At 42.3% G+C, this 18,997-nt stretch overlaps 1 protein-coding gene across 7 annotated transcripts in view; it reads right to left on the reverse strand.

The window, feature by feature from the left end:
- plekha7a (pleckstrin homology domain containing, family A member 7a) overlaps window positions 1-18,997 on the reverse strand; it is a 136,714-nt gene that overhangs the window by 36,828 nt on the left and 80,889 nt on the right. For all 7 annotated transcript variants that reach the window (XM_070972133.1, XM_070972138.1, XM_070972137.1 and 4 more), the window contains 2 exons: window positions 9,323-9,440; window positions 69-173 (listed from right to left, as the gene is read on the reverse strand). In XM_070972133.1, coding sequence (XP_070828234.1) covers window positions 69-173; window positions 9,323-9,440 — 223 coding nt within the window. The remainder of the gene's footprint in view (window positions 1-68; window positions 174-9,322; window positions 9,441-18,997) is intronic.

Raw genomic sequence — 18,997 nt, forward strand, 5'->3', positions numbered from 1 at the left:
GTGTGTGTGTGTGTGTGTGTGTGTGTGTGTGTGTGTGTGTGTGTGTGTGTGCGTGCGCGCGCCCTGACCTGTTTGTACAGCCATCCTCGGACCACCACGGGGACATTGGGATTCCTTTTAATGGCCTGCTCTCTCTTCCCAAAGCTGTGGACCTTGCCACTGGACCGGGAGCCCTGAAACAAACACAGACAAGTATACCAGGTTTTTAAGGGCATTATAAGCAATGTCAACATTTTCACTGATTCAAAAGAGCATGGATCACGTCTGTACAGGTGATTGAGAGAATCAGCATGTTTTATAATGCCAGCTTGTTGATTAGCGAAGCAAACATTGGCCCGTCTGTGGCAAAAGTCTGGGACCAAAAGTGAGTCAGCCTCATCAGATCATTCACTCTTACTTACAACATTACTGAAGGGACTTTAACCATCACCACCATTATCTTTTCTCCAGGTACCTATCTGTTTCTGCCCCAGTTGTTACATAATTACAGCCATTATTTGAGCCAATTTTCCACTGGACCTCTGTTACGTGTCAGCCACAGTTGCCATGGCATTTGTCAGACATTGACAAAGCCTATTAGGTCAGCTCATCAGGTGCAGGGTCAGGAAAGTGGGCTCATGACCTGCAGGTCAGCTCTAAGCCTGCCAGAGAAACACCTGCTGGAAAGTCTGGACAGCGAATCTGAACAGGTCCCATCAAAGAGAGTCAGTCAATAACTCCAAATTGTTTCCGTGTCAGCAGCGACAGACCAGGGGCTGCGGAGGACGCATGTAAGTGCTCACGTTGAAAGTTCAGCACTGCTGATGGAATGACTTTTACTTCATAAAATAAAATGATAGCATATGCAAGCATATGTGAAAGTTTGTGTAAAACACTGGATCTTAACCTGCTCTCCAGATTCATCTGTTATTTTCCTGCCACTGCAATGTTTATGCTCGGCTTTCAGTGATATTAGAGACTTTATTAAACTGTATATGCAAGCATTTCAGACAACATCAGAAAACTAGTCCTGGAATAAATGCACGCTCATGTTGTACAGGGTCACAGCCGAGCCTGTGTCCGCACACACTGCGTGAGAGCGGGGCTGGATTAACCTGGTTTGGTGGTTTGATGGGTCCATTCAGACTTCGACACAAGAACGGGACAGAGAGGAAAAGAAACATGTCTTCAAGTGAACGTTTCATATCACTGGTGTGACATCCCCTGTCATGCAGATACCTGATTTGATTACTGTGGCCAGAAGCCACAGGAAAACCAGGTAGGCTTCACACAGAAAGGCCCCAGCCAGCCAGCAGGTTTGAGTTTAAGTGAAAGTCCTTCATTTACAGTCTAACTGACGAGTTCTGAACAACAGCTTGGACAGATATGTGCATGCAGAAGCACTCAAATTACATCTCAGTGGAAAATCGTTGTATTTGAGCATTTTTCAGCTGCCACAGATGGTACAATGGAAAACAGACCTCTAAAAAAAATACTTTATTTTATTTATTGCTAGTAACGGATTCCTGCCCAACCTTCGAGGGTAGCCACTAGATTTGAAAAGTATTTTCGTTGATCTGCTTATTATTTTCATGGATTAATTGAAAGGACAAAAAAAGGCAAAATTATATTGTAGAGGACCATCTGAGAGGATTGACTTAACCCACCCGGCTGAGGTCTGTTAGCAGTGTTTAACTACTGTTGCAGCACAATTCTGTCTGTGCTCAACATGTTAGACACTGACATCAATTTATATTTCATTACACACATTAAGGAACTCCACAGCTGCTAGTTGTCTCTCTCTCTGCAAACCATGACATTCCTGCACTTTTATTTTGTCTGTGTGTGCATGCCTGCAGTATAAGCCAGCAAACATACTTATACACTGCACACATATTCATGAAATCTCATTACACCATACTCTATTCTGAAACCTTAGATGCAAGACTCCTCCTCCTGGCGCACACAGACACCCACACCCTCGACACACACTTGTGATAATAAAAGATTTGGTGTGACGGCTGCATGAGTGTGTATATGGACTGGCAGCAGCACTGGGAGGCATCCGCAGCTGGAAAACAGCAAACACGCTCGCTAATTAAAGGGAGGCTGGTTGCCCAAGCGTGACGCAACGACACGGAGCGGCTCCAACACTGCCACACTGGAGTCTCTTATCTGTAAATGTACAGTGTGTGTATGTCCGTGCATGTTTAATATGTTTGTCTGTGCCCGTCTGTGCGTGTCTGCAGATAGGTACGTGCATGTGTGCATACGATGCGGCGGTCTATTTTTAGGCCGAGGGTAATTCTGTGGAAAAGGCTGTGGTCCCTGCTGCAAAGTAGCACTCTGTCTTGTAGGTGAGTGACTCAGGGTGCAGCTATTTGTTACATTAATGGCACATGATCAGACAACCTAAAAGCCTAGAGAGCCCGGTCTGAGACCTGGAGGTTGTCAGCTCAAATCCCTCGCCAGACAGGAATTATCTGGGAGGATGAGGTAATTAAACAAGAGTGGTGCTTTCCCCTCCCTTTAGAAATCTGCTCCAGGTGTACGTACACTAGACATCTAATCCCAATCTGTTCAAGTGGATCTGATCAGTGGTTAACAGCAGCTAAGTGGAGATGAACATGACAGCTCCACAATCCAATCTGGGTTACTTCAATTAAACAATTAGCCAACTGATGGATTGTACGGATGAAAGACCTGAAATTATTTATCAAGCAAAAACACCCAACGTTCTCAAATGAGAGGATTTAAAGCTTTTCTCTGTTTTACACTGCTGTAAACTGAGTATCAAACATGTGATTTATAGACAGCCAAACTTTGATCCAAACTTTAACACAAACTTCAAATGCATTTCCAGAAAATCAGCAATCGAATGAAAAAAAAGATAATACAGAAAACATGCTGAAACTATTGATGGAAAGACTCACACTGTCAGCTCTGCTGCTACTTTATCTTAAAAAAAACCTAATTCAAGAATTTCAAGGTTGAGGTCAGGACAGAGTTTGAGTGCTGGTCCACATGTCCTTGAAGATTTCAAAGTCCTGGACAAATGAGAGAAACTCAGGTGAGGTAATGGGGAAAATAATTGGCCCAGTATTGAGAGAGTGTTGCAGCCACAAAACAGGCTGCAACGTAACGCCTCCACTATTCCACTGGTCCAACAATCTCAACCAGCTCCGGTTTATTTGAAATAAACTCTAAATTCACTGAGTTAGATGTGAAAATATCAAGAGAGGACGGAGAGGGAGGGAGGGCGGACATCAGAGAAGCAGCGGGGGAAAGCAGCGTGTAGAGCAGTTCTTGACTAACAGAGGTCCTGGATCAGGAACAGAAAATGATGAGCAAAGCAACCTAAAGTGATGGATACTCAGCACAAATTGTCTCCTGTTGATCTTCACCAGCTTTCCACTTGTCACTTGTGTTGAACTGCGTGAAACTAAAGGTTTCAGGAAATCTTGCATACAAATAAAATCTGAATATCGGGAGGAGCAAAGTCACCTAAATGAATGTATGTTGGTCAAACTGAAAATGAAGTACATCACTGCATCAGCAGTTAAGGGGGTGTCTCTTTTTCCCCATTTTACTTTTTTAAAGCTGATACAGGAGCTCAGCTCAGAGACCTTTAAATGACAAACCATCCTTTAACTGTCCAATCAAACACAGGACAATCAGTTGTTGTGGTTTTTATGCTTAGTGTGGGACTTAGGACCAGTGTGGAGGATTTAGTGGCATCTAGCAGCGAGGGTGCACGTTGCAACCAACTCGCCCTCCCCTCTGGTGGCTGCTAAAAACGCCAAAGGCGCTCTCTAGAGTCAGTGTTTGGTTTGTCCAGTCTGGGCTACTATAGAAATATGAAATATGAAAGGACAAGCTTCCTTTGTAGATATGAAGAATTTTAAGCTAACAAAAATGCAGCGATTCTCATTTCCAAGTGATCATACACTCATGGAAATGGAATATTCCATTTCTGCCAAATGATACACCCAAATCTTCCACACTGGATCTTTAAAGAGCAGAGACAGCTAGTTTGAAACACTGAAGCAGGGAACTGATGAGGCACATGAAGCTGCATATATTCAGAGCTGTAAAGTGAGAAACAACAGAAACTCCTAAATGACACTGACGACTTTGACAAATCCCAAAGAAGTTGTGCAGCCTGGTTATGAACATAGCATCACTAAATATTCATCCAGCGAAAGAGAACACAAGCGCTCAAAGGAGAATTGTGACACTTAACTCGTGGGAGAAATCTGTCTCGTCGCTGCCTCTGATGTTTTGTCAGAAGCGGAATGGATGTGACTTATTCAAAATGTGGATTCATTTCTTGATGGTGGTGTATTCTGCAAGGGGGACACGAGTGACTCATCTTTCCACTGAGACAACGCTCTTTTGTTGGGAGTTTTTCTTGTCAGAATGAGGCTTCTGCGCTATTTTCCTGCTGCTCGATGGCAGGGGTGATGAGCCAGAGCACCTGGGAGGGCTGCGGGCCAGGAAACCGCGGGGTGTGGAAATGGCGACGAGCCGTCATGATTGATGCCCTGTCATCTCTGTACCGTGCCCGATGACACATGTTCAATCTTAGTCCCACAGCACCTGTTGATAGGGCAGGATGAGATTTCACGCCAGTGTGGAGCTGCGTATGTGCATGTGTGCGAGGGAGTGAGATGGCAGAGTGAGGCAGGAAAAACGAATAGACAAGACAGAAAAAGAGTTTTTCCAGTTCCTACCTGGACATCTTTCTGTTTCACAACACCAGGTCTCAAAGAATGTAACCTACATGAGATCTAAATTTGGAAGCCTAAAGTGGAATTCATCAGCATTGCTTATACCAAAGAGCTTCAACAAACTCCACAATTTTGTAAGTGCAGGTTGCCTGAGCCAATGACAGCTTGAAGCTGCGTATGTGCATGTGTGCGAGGGAGTGAGATGGCAGAGTGAGGCAGGAAAAACGAATAGACAAGACAGAAAAAGAGTTTTTCCAGTTCCTACCTGGACATCTTTCTGTTTCACAACACCAGGTCTCAAAGAATGTAACCTACATGAGATCTAAATTTGGAAGCCTAAAGTGGAATTCATCAGCATTGCTTATACCAAAGAGCTTCAACAAACTCCACAATTTTGTAAGTGCAGGTTGCCTGAGCCAATGACAGCTTGAAGCTGCGTATGTGCATGTGTGCGAGGGAGTGAGATGGCAGAGTGAGGCAGGAAAAACCAATAGACAAGACAGAAAAAGAGTTTTTCCAGTTCCTACCTGGACATCTTTCTGTTTCACAACACCAGGTCTCAAAGAATGTAACCTACATGAGATCTAAATTTGGAAGCCTAAAGTGGAATTCATCAGCATTGCTTATACCAAAGAGCTTCAACAAACTCCATAATTTTGTAAGTGCAGGTTGCCTGAGCCAATGACAGCTTGAAGGACAACCAGACAAGGGGAAAGGAGAATAAACGAACTCAAGCATTTTTTTCTTATACCGTTACTCATCACGTTTGGAGTGTGTGTGGATTAGGGCTGGGTGATATGGCTGAAAACTGTATCACGATATTGTTTTATATTGGTCGATATCAATAATTATTGATATTTTTTATTACATAATTAAAATAAGGACCAGGAGAAAAGCACATTAAATTTAAACATTTTTATTTTAAATGTAACCTTCCTCTGATTATAATCCCCTCAGCTATCAAGGCAGAAAGGAAAGGAAATGTCAACACAACCATGGAAAACACTCAAATAATAAATGTAAATAAAAGTGCAAAAATGTAAACAGAGAGAAACCTGAGAACTTTTTTTCTGCAGGTTTAGTGCAGGAAGTTAAAACAAGTTTGTTTAACCACATTGGTCTGACTACAGTCTGACATAAAATCCAAAAAAATTGCCATACTGGCTAGCTGACTTTCCCTGTTTTATCGACAATTTCTTCACTCGCTGCAGCGCTCACTTTCTCATCTCACACCTTGCGAATCAAACATGAGACAACGAGATGGCGCAACTGAACTTGATACTGTTACATGATTGTGATGATGTCACTCCCACTGATCAGTGATTACTCCCTACGTTGCTCGGTTACCTGAGAGCGAGTGCCTTTGTTCATGCAACCAACCTTGCTTCGCAACTTCTGGTTTCTTCCGATGAAGAAAAAAAATGTTGATGTTGAATGTTTTATCGAACGCATTTTTTATTGATATTGATTACGTGTCTATTGCGAGACATATCGTTATCGTTTTATCGCCCAGTCCTAGTGTGGATTGTGTTCTAGATTGTAAATGAGCAGTGACATAAATGTAATGTGCGCTACGAGTGTAACCAAAAACTGACCAAAAAGGTCAGAGAAAAAGACATCAGGAAGGAGCAGATACAAATAATCTGAAACCTGAACCCAAATCCTTTAGTCATTAATGTAGTATACAAGCTCTTTTAGGCTGAACTCAAGAGGTGCTTTGGGCTAAATGCTTACATCAGTTTGACAATATGCTCATGACACCCAATTGAAGTTCATCTGGTATAAGCCGTAAATTCCCTGTAACATCCATATTCTGTCCATGACGAATCCAACGGGAATGATCGCTACCATTCCAGACAACTCCTGCAATTCCACCAAGCGCATTACATCTCTGTTTCAGAGACGTCCCAGAAGCCACTCTCCACTCTGCTCTGCAGAGAATACATAGAAAGTCTATTTTTGATGTAAGATGGTTCAATCCACACAGAGCAGATCGAGCCAGACGGGAAGTCAAACACAGGAATGGTGTAGAGAATCCTGTACATTTTCAAAATAAAACACCCTGTGCTGAGCCTTGATTGTACATCAAACAAGAAACGTGATTAAAACAGGAACCATTTAACTACGAAGCCTAGTTAGCCATGGTAGATGCACAAAAATCAAAGAACTTGACCAAATCAATCAGCAAAATCAGAAAGGCAAAAAGCTCCATTTCTGAAATGTTCTTGGTTGGGTTTGGCAGAACAATAACGCATTGCAGATGCGACGTCACAGGGACGTGGGTAAGTCTTACCATGTTCACCACCATTTGCCTGTTACCATGTTAGCATTTACTAAGGCTTATGGGCACGCTGACAGCACAGGGTACAGAAGATTCCTAAAGTGAATACAATCCTGAGGAGGGAATGTCTGAACCAGGATTCATAACAATCCATCCAACAGTTACTGAGATTCAGTTAACCTGCTGGTGGCGCCACAGGAGCTACAGGACAATTACCGAAGTCATCAGGATTCATCCTCTGGGCAGAATTAATTTCATGGAATGGTTGTTGCATTTCAGTCCGGACCAGTCAGCAAGAGTACTAATCAAGATGGAATGTAGAAGTTACCTGATGCTGCAGTGACAAGTTGTCTGTTGTTAATTGCCTGAAAAGAGATATTGAGTTTGCTAATGAAAAGCCTAAAAAGCAATCCAGCCTTTTATGGTGAAACTGCTGTTCCGTGCCCCTCCTGCAAGATGGACAGGTAGGAGTCTATTTTAATTAAATCACATCTGTAGTACTTATCTGGCTCTGAATCCTGCTTTAAACCAGTTGAGTCTCACACTTTCATTCCTGCAGGTCTGTCACGGATCTCAGCATCTGAGCATGAGTCAGCTAAAAACGGCAGCTAACCCGGTCAGTAAGTGGCCACGAATAAGAGCAAAGGCTTGAGTCCTGTTACTACTAAAACCACTGCTACTACCACTTTATTCTTTATATTATACTTTATATGCTGCAGATCTCATCTGAACGTGGAAAACAACAAGGAAGAGGAGGAAAAGATGGAGCCTCAACACCTCAGGTATGATTTCCCACAGTCACAGTGGCTCTTGTGGAGTCTGAAGATCTCACACACTTCCTCATAAGAAAGGTTGCTGATTTGACTCCCATCAAAACAATTAATGTTAGCAGAGAGGACCAACGCTGAGCAGACTGGCAGTGCCTGATTTTAAGTTTGCACTGTGTGTCTTTCTTCTCACAGAAACAGGGACATTTCCTGAAGGAAGAGAACAGGAGGAGGAAGCTGATCCATCACAGATAGAGCTCAGGGTTAGAGAGGTTTTCAGAAAGGCCGCAGGGGACAAACGTAAAGAAGTGAAAAAGCTAAAAAATAAATAAAAAAAAACACAGGATTTCTGTGACTTTTGACAGCTGACAAAGAGTCAGAGTCCATTTTGCCTCTCTGTTCTCTGCTCTCTCTGTCTTTTTAAACCAAGATGCAAATGGTTTGACCTTCAGTATCACTAAAACCTTTACCTGCCATTCAACAGCTTTTCATCTTTCATAACTCTCTAGACAGATTTGGATGCAACCTCACAGGCTGAAGTGTTTAAACTTGTTCTGCTCTTGCAAACCTTTTACTAGATAGCAAGAACTATGTGACAGTGTGACACGACTGAACGATGCAGAAGCAGGGCACCAAAATCAGCCAAATCAACCTAAAACAGTATTCATACTTGAATGCTACACTGTCTGCCTTTAAAGAGCTTAAAACTTGACTGTTTATTATTCTCATCATTGGTTAAAGCCACTGAAGGCAATGATTGAAAGATGCAGCTCTAATAGAATACTATTTTATAATTAGATTTCATTAAAAATGAGGCTTACACCGTGGAATTTGTAAAAACTACAAGTATAGACAGGAAACGAGAAAGCAAAACTCACAGTTTTCCATTTGTCTTTAAATCAAATGGTAACTTAATGAAATATTGATTTGTGAGAAAAAGAAATTCAGGTTATTTAAGCAAAATGGATGCAGTGCTGGGCTGCACGGTGGCGCAGCAGGTAGTGCGGGTGCCTCACAGCAAGAAGGTTGCCGGTTCGATTCCCAGGTCAGGCGGGGCCTTTCTGTGTGAAGTTTGCATGTTCTTCCCGTGCATGCGTGGGCTCTCTCCGGGTACTCCGGCTTCCTCCCACAGACCAAAAACATGCTCATTAGGTTAATTGATGACTCTAAAATTGTCCGTAGGTGTGAGTGTGAGTGTGAATGTTTGTTTGTGCTTGCATGTGGCCCTGCAATCGGCTGGCGACCGGCTCAGGGTGTACCCCGCCTCTCGCCCATCGTAGCTGGGATAGGCTCCAGCCCCCCGCAACCCCGAAAGTGATAGGCGGTATAGATAATGGATGGATGGATGCAGTGCTTTGAAAAGCACTGCATCGCATATGTAAACCGCATACAGCGCTACAGATCACTGTGCTGACACCGATTTAACTGCAAATGATTGAAATGCACAAAAACATATCATGGGAGTCACATACAGAGACACATCCTCTTAAATATGGCTGTCCTCAGGATGCCACAGTGAGACTCAGCCACACAGCTGAGCCTCAGACGGAGACACACAGGCTAACCTTGGAGGCAGAGGTGGTGTCGACAGTAGACGAGGTGATGGCAGTGGAGGCCTCGCTGACGGTGGTGCTGGAGAGCTGCTCACCCACTTGCTTGGACATCATGCGAGGACCCTGTGGCCTGGAAGAGAACACACATAGACAGAAACGGGGTAAACACACCGAATCAGATGTGGTGTTAACACACATCCTTCTTCTCCAGTCACAATTTTACTTTTAAGGGCGGGTGGCTTGTTTAGAAGACAAAGAAGGTTTCCTGATGTTCTATGGGACAAGGACAGATCCTGTGTGTGTGTGTGTGTGTGTGTGTGTGTGTGTGTGTGTGTGTGTGTGTGTGTGTGTGTGTGTGTGTGTGTGTGTGTGTGCCAGATCTATTTTCCTTTTGTAGCCTCAGGTTAGCGCAGACCTATTACCTTACATGACCGCTTCACAACAGGAAGCTGATAAATAGACTTAGAATCCAGGTTCACAGCAGAAAAATAAAAGTGCACAGAGCAGCAGATGGCCTTATTTAACTGTGCACTTCAGGAAGACAAGTTAGCAGCAGTCCTTAATCTCAATGAAAGGCAGACAAAACAGTCACAAATATGAGCCTGAACACATCACGTCATTGTCAAATAAAATGAACAAAGAGGTTAAAAATGATTTGTCAATCTGTATGTTGTTTTCAGAAAGGCCGCAGGGGACAAACGTAAAGAAGTGAAAAAGCTAAAAAATAAATAAAAAAAAACACAGGATTTCTGTGACTTTTGACAGCTGACAAAGAGTCAGAGTCCATTTTGCCTCTCTGTTCTCTGCTCTCTCTGTCTTTTTAAACCAAGATGCAAATGGTTTGACCTTCAGTATCACTAAAACCTTTACCTGCCATTCAACAGCTTTTCATCTTTCATAACTCTCTAGACAGATTTGGATGCAACCTCACAGGCTGAAGTGTTTAAACTTGTTCTGCTCTTGCAAACCTTTTACTAGATAGCAAGAACTATGTGACAGTGTGACGTGAGATACGACTGAACGATGCAGAAGCAGGGCACCAAAATCAGCCAAATCAACCTAAAACAGTATTCATACTTGAATGCTACACTGTCTGCCTTTAAAGAGCTTAAAACTTGACTGTTTATTATTCTCATCATTGGTTAAAGCCACTGAAGGCAATGATTGAAAGATGCAGCTCTAATAGAATACTATTTTATAATTAGATTTCATTAAAAATGAGGCTTACACCGTGGAATTTGTAAAAACTACAAGTATAGACAGGAAACGAGGAAGCAAAACTCACAGTTTTCCATTTGTCTTTAAATCAAATGGTAACTTAATGAAATATTGATTTGTGAAAGGCAGACAAAACAGTCACAAATATGAGCCTGAACACATCACGTCATTGTCAAATAAAATGAACAAAGAGGTTAAAAATGATTTGTCAATCTGTATGTTGGATGTAATCCGTATTATGACTTATGATGAGAAATTGAAGCATTGTTATGGCATTAGGCTATTTATGCCTTGAAGAGACAGAGAGACAGAAAAACTGAGACATTGAGGGAGGTTTGAGTCTGGACTCAAACGAGGGACACTGCAGGAAAATGCTGGGTCAACAGGATGTCCAAGAATTCCACATTTTTAACAAAATTTGCTGTGACAACCTCAAATTACGGACAGCCTCGCTGACAGCAGCTGCCGCGTCGAGGCCTGCATCATCCATACATTTCCACTTGGCTGCTGAAACCATGTCAGCAGCTGGGAAATTTTCAGATTCGATTACTCTGAATCCAGTGATGCAGATGCGATCATCCACATGCTGTTGTTGCTGGGTGAAAGGTGTCAGATTTTCAGTATTTAGTACATAAGAGCCTTTTGTCAGACTGAATGCCATGTAGTTTAAGGTTATCCAACAGTTTACCAAAAGATTTCATGAACCAAAAGGATTAGGTAACATTTTCAAACCATTAAGCCATCATACGTCAAACACTGTATTTCTCTTATTTAGCTGTCACCTGCATGTAGTAATATTCAGTGTGTAACTTCTGTGGTTTGTAACAGTGTGTATAAGGTTGAGTGATTAACTGAACCTTCAGCTGGCAACAATAAAACAGCTTGAGTCCAGACTGAACAGGCACATCCACAGACCTGTGCACGTCTGGGTCTCTCCACTCAGACTATTCAAGGATCCGTAGCATCAAAGTACAATGGCTTAATGAATCATGATCTACTTTCAAAAAGAAGTAGAAAAAAACTGAAGAAGCTGGTTTTAAACCCAACATTTGATGCACAGGTCTGAGTTCAGGTTTGAAATCTTCCAGTTCAGGGTTTTTTAATGTTTCTCTACAGGCACTTTCCAAACGCACATTGATTTATTTGAACGCCTCACGGTGAAATCCGACACCTCAAACAGATTTGCTAACCTGCTCCAATAAAATATTAACAGATCGTCTCGTCTGAAGTCTTTTCCACTACTTGTGACGCTTTGTTTCAACACAATTTTCACAAAAGGAGAAGCGGCTCTCCCTGGAGATCGTGTTCTTATTCATTTTTTAGAAAGGCAGAGCATTTCAGACCGCCATGATTTATCCGTTTCCATCAGCATGAGCATCTTTAAGTTCATTACCAGTCATTATCGTTACCATTACCACAGTTCCAGAGTTTGAACAACTGAATGGTAATGTTGATATTACTTAATAAAATAGTATTTTACAGGTTTTGGGGGGCTTTAGAAATTAGCAATTACATTTTTATACGATGTATGAAAGTACATTCAAGAATACAAAGTTCTTGCTAGAAGTTGGGTTACCAACCAAAAATGTGAGCAGTTATGATTTTCAAACAGCTTTGTATCACAACAACACGGGCAGCATGCAAGTGAGCGACGTTAAACTTCCCTTCAGGTTGCGTGAACCCACGTTTGCTGGCTATACGGCTGCTCAAACTACAGTAAAAGCTGCACACATGCTAACACGCAGTGCTGATCAAACATGAACCAAAATTCTGTCATTGTATCAAATATTTGACCACCTCAAATGTTTTCAGACTGATATTTTACTCTTTAGGTTTAATACAAGAACATTTGTGACCAAGCCAACATTAGTTGAAACTGTTTTCGACTGCATGCACAGCCCAGTACCATGAAAAGACCACCTTTGTAGTGGTGAAATACTTCTTCAACTGGTTTCTGAAAACTGGATTAAATGCCCATTTGTTTGGGTATTTGTAATGTTTATACGGTTTATACTGGTAAACACTGGGAAGGGCTTCGACCCGTTCTCATACTTGGATGTGTATTACCTTTCATTTGCCAAAGAGCTTCAGTCATACACAGACTGAGTTGGCAGACCGCTGGACAAAGACCAGAGCGTGTCCATTTGTCAATATAACATCAAGACGAGTCCACACATTGACAATATCAAATGAAATTTCATTTATGCCTCTCGTAAGTGCTGCCACGCTCAACTGATGAGTCTGCATTTGTTTCCCAGTGTTCTTCATTGAGGAGCGAGTGTGTGTTCCACAGCGCTGACAATGTGTCTGTCCAGTCTGAAGGACAAAATCGCTCCGACAGGCTGACATATTTTGGAACTTGCAGATAGAATTCACAGCTTCCACAGTTGTCATCATCTGTTTAGCAAATAGAATTAATGAATTCAGTTATTTGGCATCCGTAGAGTCTGCACGAATAGATCTGAGAGCAGCAGCCTCTTAAAGTTCTTGGCTCTTTATTGATGGTGCAGCTTCACTCGAAGAGGCCATGCATCATTACCTCATATACTAATGCAGCCATGGCTCCACAAACCATCCCAGTACAGCTGAAAAGTTGTGCTTTTGCTTCAGTTCCTGCATCTTTCTCTGGGACTTCTTTCGACAGCGTGTCCTTTTTCTAACATGCATCTTTTATTGTCTGTGTTTGTGTGAAGTTTGTTCTGGCCTTTGCTCTGCTTGTCTGATTAATACTGTGGGGATTTTAAACTGCTCTTCATTTTTATTTTGCTTTTTTAGTGAGTCGCCCTGGAAGAGTGGCAACATCTTTGTGGACGATAATGAGGATCTCAAAAAAGACTAAACAATGACAGAGAATATGCTGCGCTGGTGCCACGCCACCGCGAATGACATCTGAATGCTCCATCTAAAAGCTTGACTTTTTGTAGTGGAGTGGCTTCCAAAAAAAAAAAAAAAAACAACAACTACACAAACAAATCCACCAACACTTGCCCGCCTGCTTGCTGGCTACACTCTCGTTGCATGATGACAGTGTGGTTATTGCTGCCGTCTTGCCGTGCTATGACAGAGGAGTCGTTCCACGCTGGATGTTTTATTGTTGATGGGCTGACACCAGGCAGAGCATGTGTGTAAATCTGTCTGTTTAGTTTGAGAAGGGAAAACACTGGCAGTGTAACACATTCCTCCATCCAAGAATCCAACCTAATTACCAAGTGCTACATTTCTCTCTGACACACACTCCTGTCTTTTTCCAATAAATCCATACCTTTTTAGTTTGCACGTGTGTATCTTGGAGGCTTCTCTGCAACTGCAAACTGCTCTTTTGTGAACAATTATTGAGCAAAATTGGTTCCTTATAAATATTTCTGGAGTAAATCAAAAATATTTGCCTCCTTTCAGTTTTACTCTCTTAATCTTTGTCTCAGTTTTTCTGTCACCAGAGAGGATTTTGTTTTTCTGTCGATGCCATCCTCTCCATATTTCTCTCTTTCTCATACAAATCAACCACCTGAATGCACTCTCATCTCAGGCCTCAATTTTACAGGCTGCACTGTAACACACCAGGAGTTTCAGTACATTACCAACTTCTATCTACAGAAGCATGATGCAAATCTCTCGACTGTGGTGTGGGTGGGCTGAGAGGGAGAGAGACATTAGCTCTGTTTTCATTCGGCTGTCAAGAGAATTTCATGCAAACTTTTGAAAGGTCAGGAAGCACAAAAATGCAAATTAGATGCATTTTCATCAAAGTCAGAAAGAACATATTCGCTGGAGAGATTTTAAATAGAAGGGTTTTTAAATAAAATGATTGGAATCAGGGAAAGTCATTGTTCTTTGATCTGAGAGCTAATGTCAGATATGGTCTACGCTCTCCACAGCTGAACACATGAACAGGCTTGTGCAGAATTCCTGCATCGAAACATCTTTCCTTTTGCGTGACTTTTGGGGGATTTTGTCATCTCCTCCAGCTTTTTGCTTTGCCAGTACAAAGAGGTTGTTGAAAGGTAAAAGCGAGCGCGGAGCAGGAGAACGACAAGAGTGCTTGTGACCTTGTTGAAAGAGAAGAAATCAGCGGAGAGAGGGACGAGAGATGGAGCTGGAAAGCGAGATGACGTAGAAGACAGAGGTTTTGATTTCTTCACAGAAATATTCAAAAACCTGACAAATTAGAGCATTACGTTCCCTGCAGAGGAGTACACAAGACTCAATTCTCAGATTCTACTCGGAGTCTGTTAATCTTACTTTCTATAGGAGTTCCACTGACTCCACTAAAGGAAAAAAAAGACAGATCAGGAAGGAGCTCTTGAGACTCAGTCCTGCAGGATGCAATTTGGCCTTAGAGTGTAGACTGGCTCTCGCTCCGAAGGGCAGGAGAAAGGTATGACCTCCCTTTTCTGAGAATGAATCCATATTTGACAAAGCTCCTGGAGGTCCAAGGGAACACAACCCACTTATTTACTTCAAAGTCCTGAAGAGGACGAGGTCAGCAGGGGTAATCTGTGTACTCCTCTGCAGTAAACACAGAAGTAAGAAACACTGAAACACAATGGGTCTGAGAGAGAAAAGAAACAGGAGAGACACTGAGATGAAAGAGGAAAACTCAGTGTGAGAGGGCAGAGAGGGAAGAAAGAGAACAACAAAACCTAATTCTTTTTATTCATTACATTTTATAGTTTTTGCAGTAGAAAACAGGGGAAAGATGAGGAGAAGGAGCAATTGTGGGGAGACAACAAGAAAAGAAACATCAGTGTGGCATCAATGTCCACAGAGTGATTTTAAGCAGATTACAAAACGTTAATCTCACCCCTGATTTATGTATATTATTGTACTGTGTACAAACTGCAGCACAACAGTTTTGTTGTCTGATTAATGGTGTGTGTGTGTGTGTGTGTGTGTGTGTGTGTGTGTGTGTGTGTGTGTGTGTGTCTGTGTGTGTGTGTGTGTGTGTGTGTGTGTGTGTGTGTGTGTGTGTGTGTGTGTGTGTGTGTGTGTGTGTGTGTGACTTTAAAACTGCACAGGACATCACTTTCTGTGAGCTTTGGCAGCTGTATTTGGATTAAATGGGCACACTGCCAACACCAATGAGAGGAATGCTGTAGGAGTGTGACCTCTTACCATTTAGACCTCTCAAAGTCATTCCTGCGTATTTCACAGTGTCTCTTCCTGTCAGCTGCTGCATGTTTTTTTCTTTTTTCTTTATTTAGGCACACTCTTTTAAATGTTATTCTTTGTAAGTTTGTGCTGTCAGAGGATTGAATCTGTTTTCAGTCAACCCTTCACATAACAGTATCATTTAATTTCTTATTAGTTCAATAAGACAACATGCAGTGAGCTTTAAATCATACACTGGTACTCTGGGAGCTTCCACAGACTGCTGGTTACTACTAAGCAGCTCCAGCAGAGCAGCTTTGATTTAAGTGCTTTGCTCAAGGGCCGGCAGATTGTAGTAGCTGAGGGGGAAAAAGCTTTGTTCACTTCATTTCCCTGCCAAGATTTTCCCAAGAAGTCTTATTATTCAAACTATCAAACAACCCATTACACTGAAGCAATTCTGACCTTTGGCTATTAGTACAACCACACCAGTGAAGTCCAATTTAACCCGATTGCATAATGATTGCACTGTTTCTATCGACTACATATGACACGTAGCAACATGTTTTAGGCATGGGATGTCAGTGATTAATCTGACTGGAAATCTACAGCATCTACAAGGTTCAGATATGCAACAGCAGTGTGGAATAAGACACTTCAGAATGCATCACTGGCAGATCAGAATGAAAAACAAGGGATGCACATCAGTAATTACAAGTGAAAGACGCCTATGAGCTGCCTGCGTTGCACAACATGAAGACAATGCCTTGCAATCAACCATCAGGGAAACACTGACTGACGTGTCTGGACAGTCGACAGATCAATGAAGAAATTGTCAAATTCAAAGCAGCAGAAGCAGAGACATCCTGACTTTTAGTCTATTACTGGTGGAGCTTCAAAATGCTGGATCCTATGATTCCCATAAGGCAACTCATTTTTCATCTCATGTTTCATTGCACCACCTTCACATCCCAGTTTGGCATGTACTGCAGACCAAATGTTATGATATCTCAGCTTCTGCTGCTTCACTTCTGATGTGTCTTATTAGTCTGTCTCTTATGAGTCCCCCAACTTCACTGAAGTGCAATGCTTAATCACTGGAGTACTTTTAATAACACTTCACTGAAGGATGGATTTTGACCAATGAAAGGAAGTGATGTGGGGATGGAGCTGAATCTGGCATTCACTTCAGAGAAATCAACTCATCTACCCAAAATGCACTGGGCTGCTGTTTCACCCCGAACCAAAAGACAATCCTTTGAAGTGACTTCAAAAGCTGGAAGCTTAAAAACAAACTGAGCAAAGCTCACACTCGCAGCCCATCATTAAAAAAATACACAGAAACATGGGATCAAATATCACTAATGACGGCTCCAAAACACAAACGGCGAAACAGAGTTCAGCTTCGGTGAAATCTTCAAGCAAATGCAAATTTTGCATCTGGTAAAATTCATTGTTCCTGTCAAGCTCTAATGTGAACAAATTACCGCGTGAAGAAAGAAAAGAGGAAAATAATACTCAAGTACCAGCACTTAAAGATCAACGACCAACACTTAAAGACAAGCACTTGCCCAGTGACAGTAATGCAGGGCAGGAACCCCGATCTAAAGAATCCTGCATCATAACCTCAGCGATACTGGTCACAAGTCAACAGTGAAACTACAGTCTGGGTTGAAGGGCATTAATTGGCTGCTCATCAATAGGAAAGTAGTTGGCTTCCTCTTGCGATGTCTGTGGAAGGAAAAGGCAGCCATGTTGGGAACAAAGACGCCACGAAGGACATTTAATCACACGGGAAAAGTAATTGTCGGAAGGATTCTGACATTTCGCCAGTTTCTTCCTGTATTTTAATGACACCTCTCACAAGAACACAAGAGAAAGTCACTTAAGTCACTTAGAAACTGAAAAACTCCCACAACCACGGCTACACATTGAACACACATACGGCTGCAACAAAATATGTCACAATCAGCAGCGCTGGCAGCCCACACGAGCACAGCTGACATTTAAAAGCTGCCTGACTCTCGCTGTACAACTCAATTTGAGCAGACCAAAATATTCAGAAACGTTACACTAAATTATCTGAGAGGAAAACACAGGTACGCTGTCCTCAGAGTGCAGATCATTATTTCTGTATTGACAGATTGTTACACCCAATTTCCCCCCAACTGGAAGACAAAACTCAGAACTTTCTGAGTAATACACTGGGAAGAACCGCCCATGTCCCAGTTTCAAAGAAATCTCACCTGCAGTAACGATTCTCCAACAACAAATCCACCTTCTGCATCTCCATTTCCGCTTCAAACTACCCTTCCCTGACAGCTCTGTCTTCACAGCTCGCTCAATGCGATCGTCCTCCGTGATGCTGATGGGGCTAAATTGTCTTTTGCTGTACGTCGAAACCATGTGGCAAAGTGTTGCGCCTTAAAAGAAAAGTTCAACATTTATGGAATACGCTTATTTGTTGGTTTCTTTTTCCAAGAGTGACATGAGAAGAGATCAGTGGGTGCTAGTTTAGCATTAAGACTGGAAACAAGGGGAGACCACTAACCTGGCTCTGCACCAGCACCTCACACCTACCAGTCACTAACCAACATGTCGTATCGTGTTTGTCTAACTGCAAGTAACATTTTTTTCTTAAAATAATGAAGAATGTATTCGAGGTTTTGGATTATTATAAAATAATTATTCACCACTGCATCCGCTGCAGGGTTACCAGCTAGATGAGTCAACTTTAAATCCACTGACTGTGATTTGAATACTCTTTGCCAAACAACACATTTCATCTACGAGCTGTAACCCCGTTTCAATTCCACACTGCTGCTCTGGCAACAGTCAACCAAAGCATCGCCATGCGGCACCACTGGTGAAGCACCATGTGTGCACTCATGACATTGCTGGTGTAGCTTCCTTTAAATCACCAGATCCCATATCAATGAGCAAGGGAAGGGTCAGAGACAAAGAAATGTGGACAACAAGAGAGAGAGGAGACAACACTTCTGGAGAGCAGGAAGAGGAGCAGGAGGGAATAACCTGGAGGAAGAGATGAGAGAGGCAAGGCAGGAAGTCTGCATTTCTAAAGGGAAAAGTTTCATCGAGCATGCACGGTCTGTTTCAGCAAAACTAAGCCTCTGTTTGACCTGACCATGACAATTCTGATTAACAAGTTTACAAAAAAAGGATTTTATTCCCAAGATGTATGCAAGTTAAATCAGTTCAAAAGTTCAACCGGTGAAATGGGAGACTTAAAAAAGGCACAAATTACCATGAATAGATTAAACAAATTAATGAGAAAAACGGGACATTGCTCCGAAATTGGTCTTGAAATCTAGATCGGAGCGTGACAAACAGGAGATGAGAGATGTATATCACTCGGCACGC

This window comes from Chaetodon trifascialis, chromosome 10 (genome assembly GCF_039877785.1).
Source record: "Chaetodon trifascialis isolate fChaTrf1 chromosome 10, fChaTrf1.hap1, whole genome shotgun sequence".
NCBI classification, from domain to species: Eukaryota; Metazoa; Chordata; class Actinopteri; order Chaetodontiformes; family Chaetodontidae; genus Chaetodon; species Chaetodon trifascialis.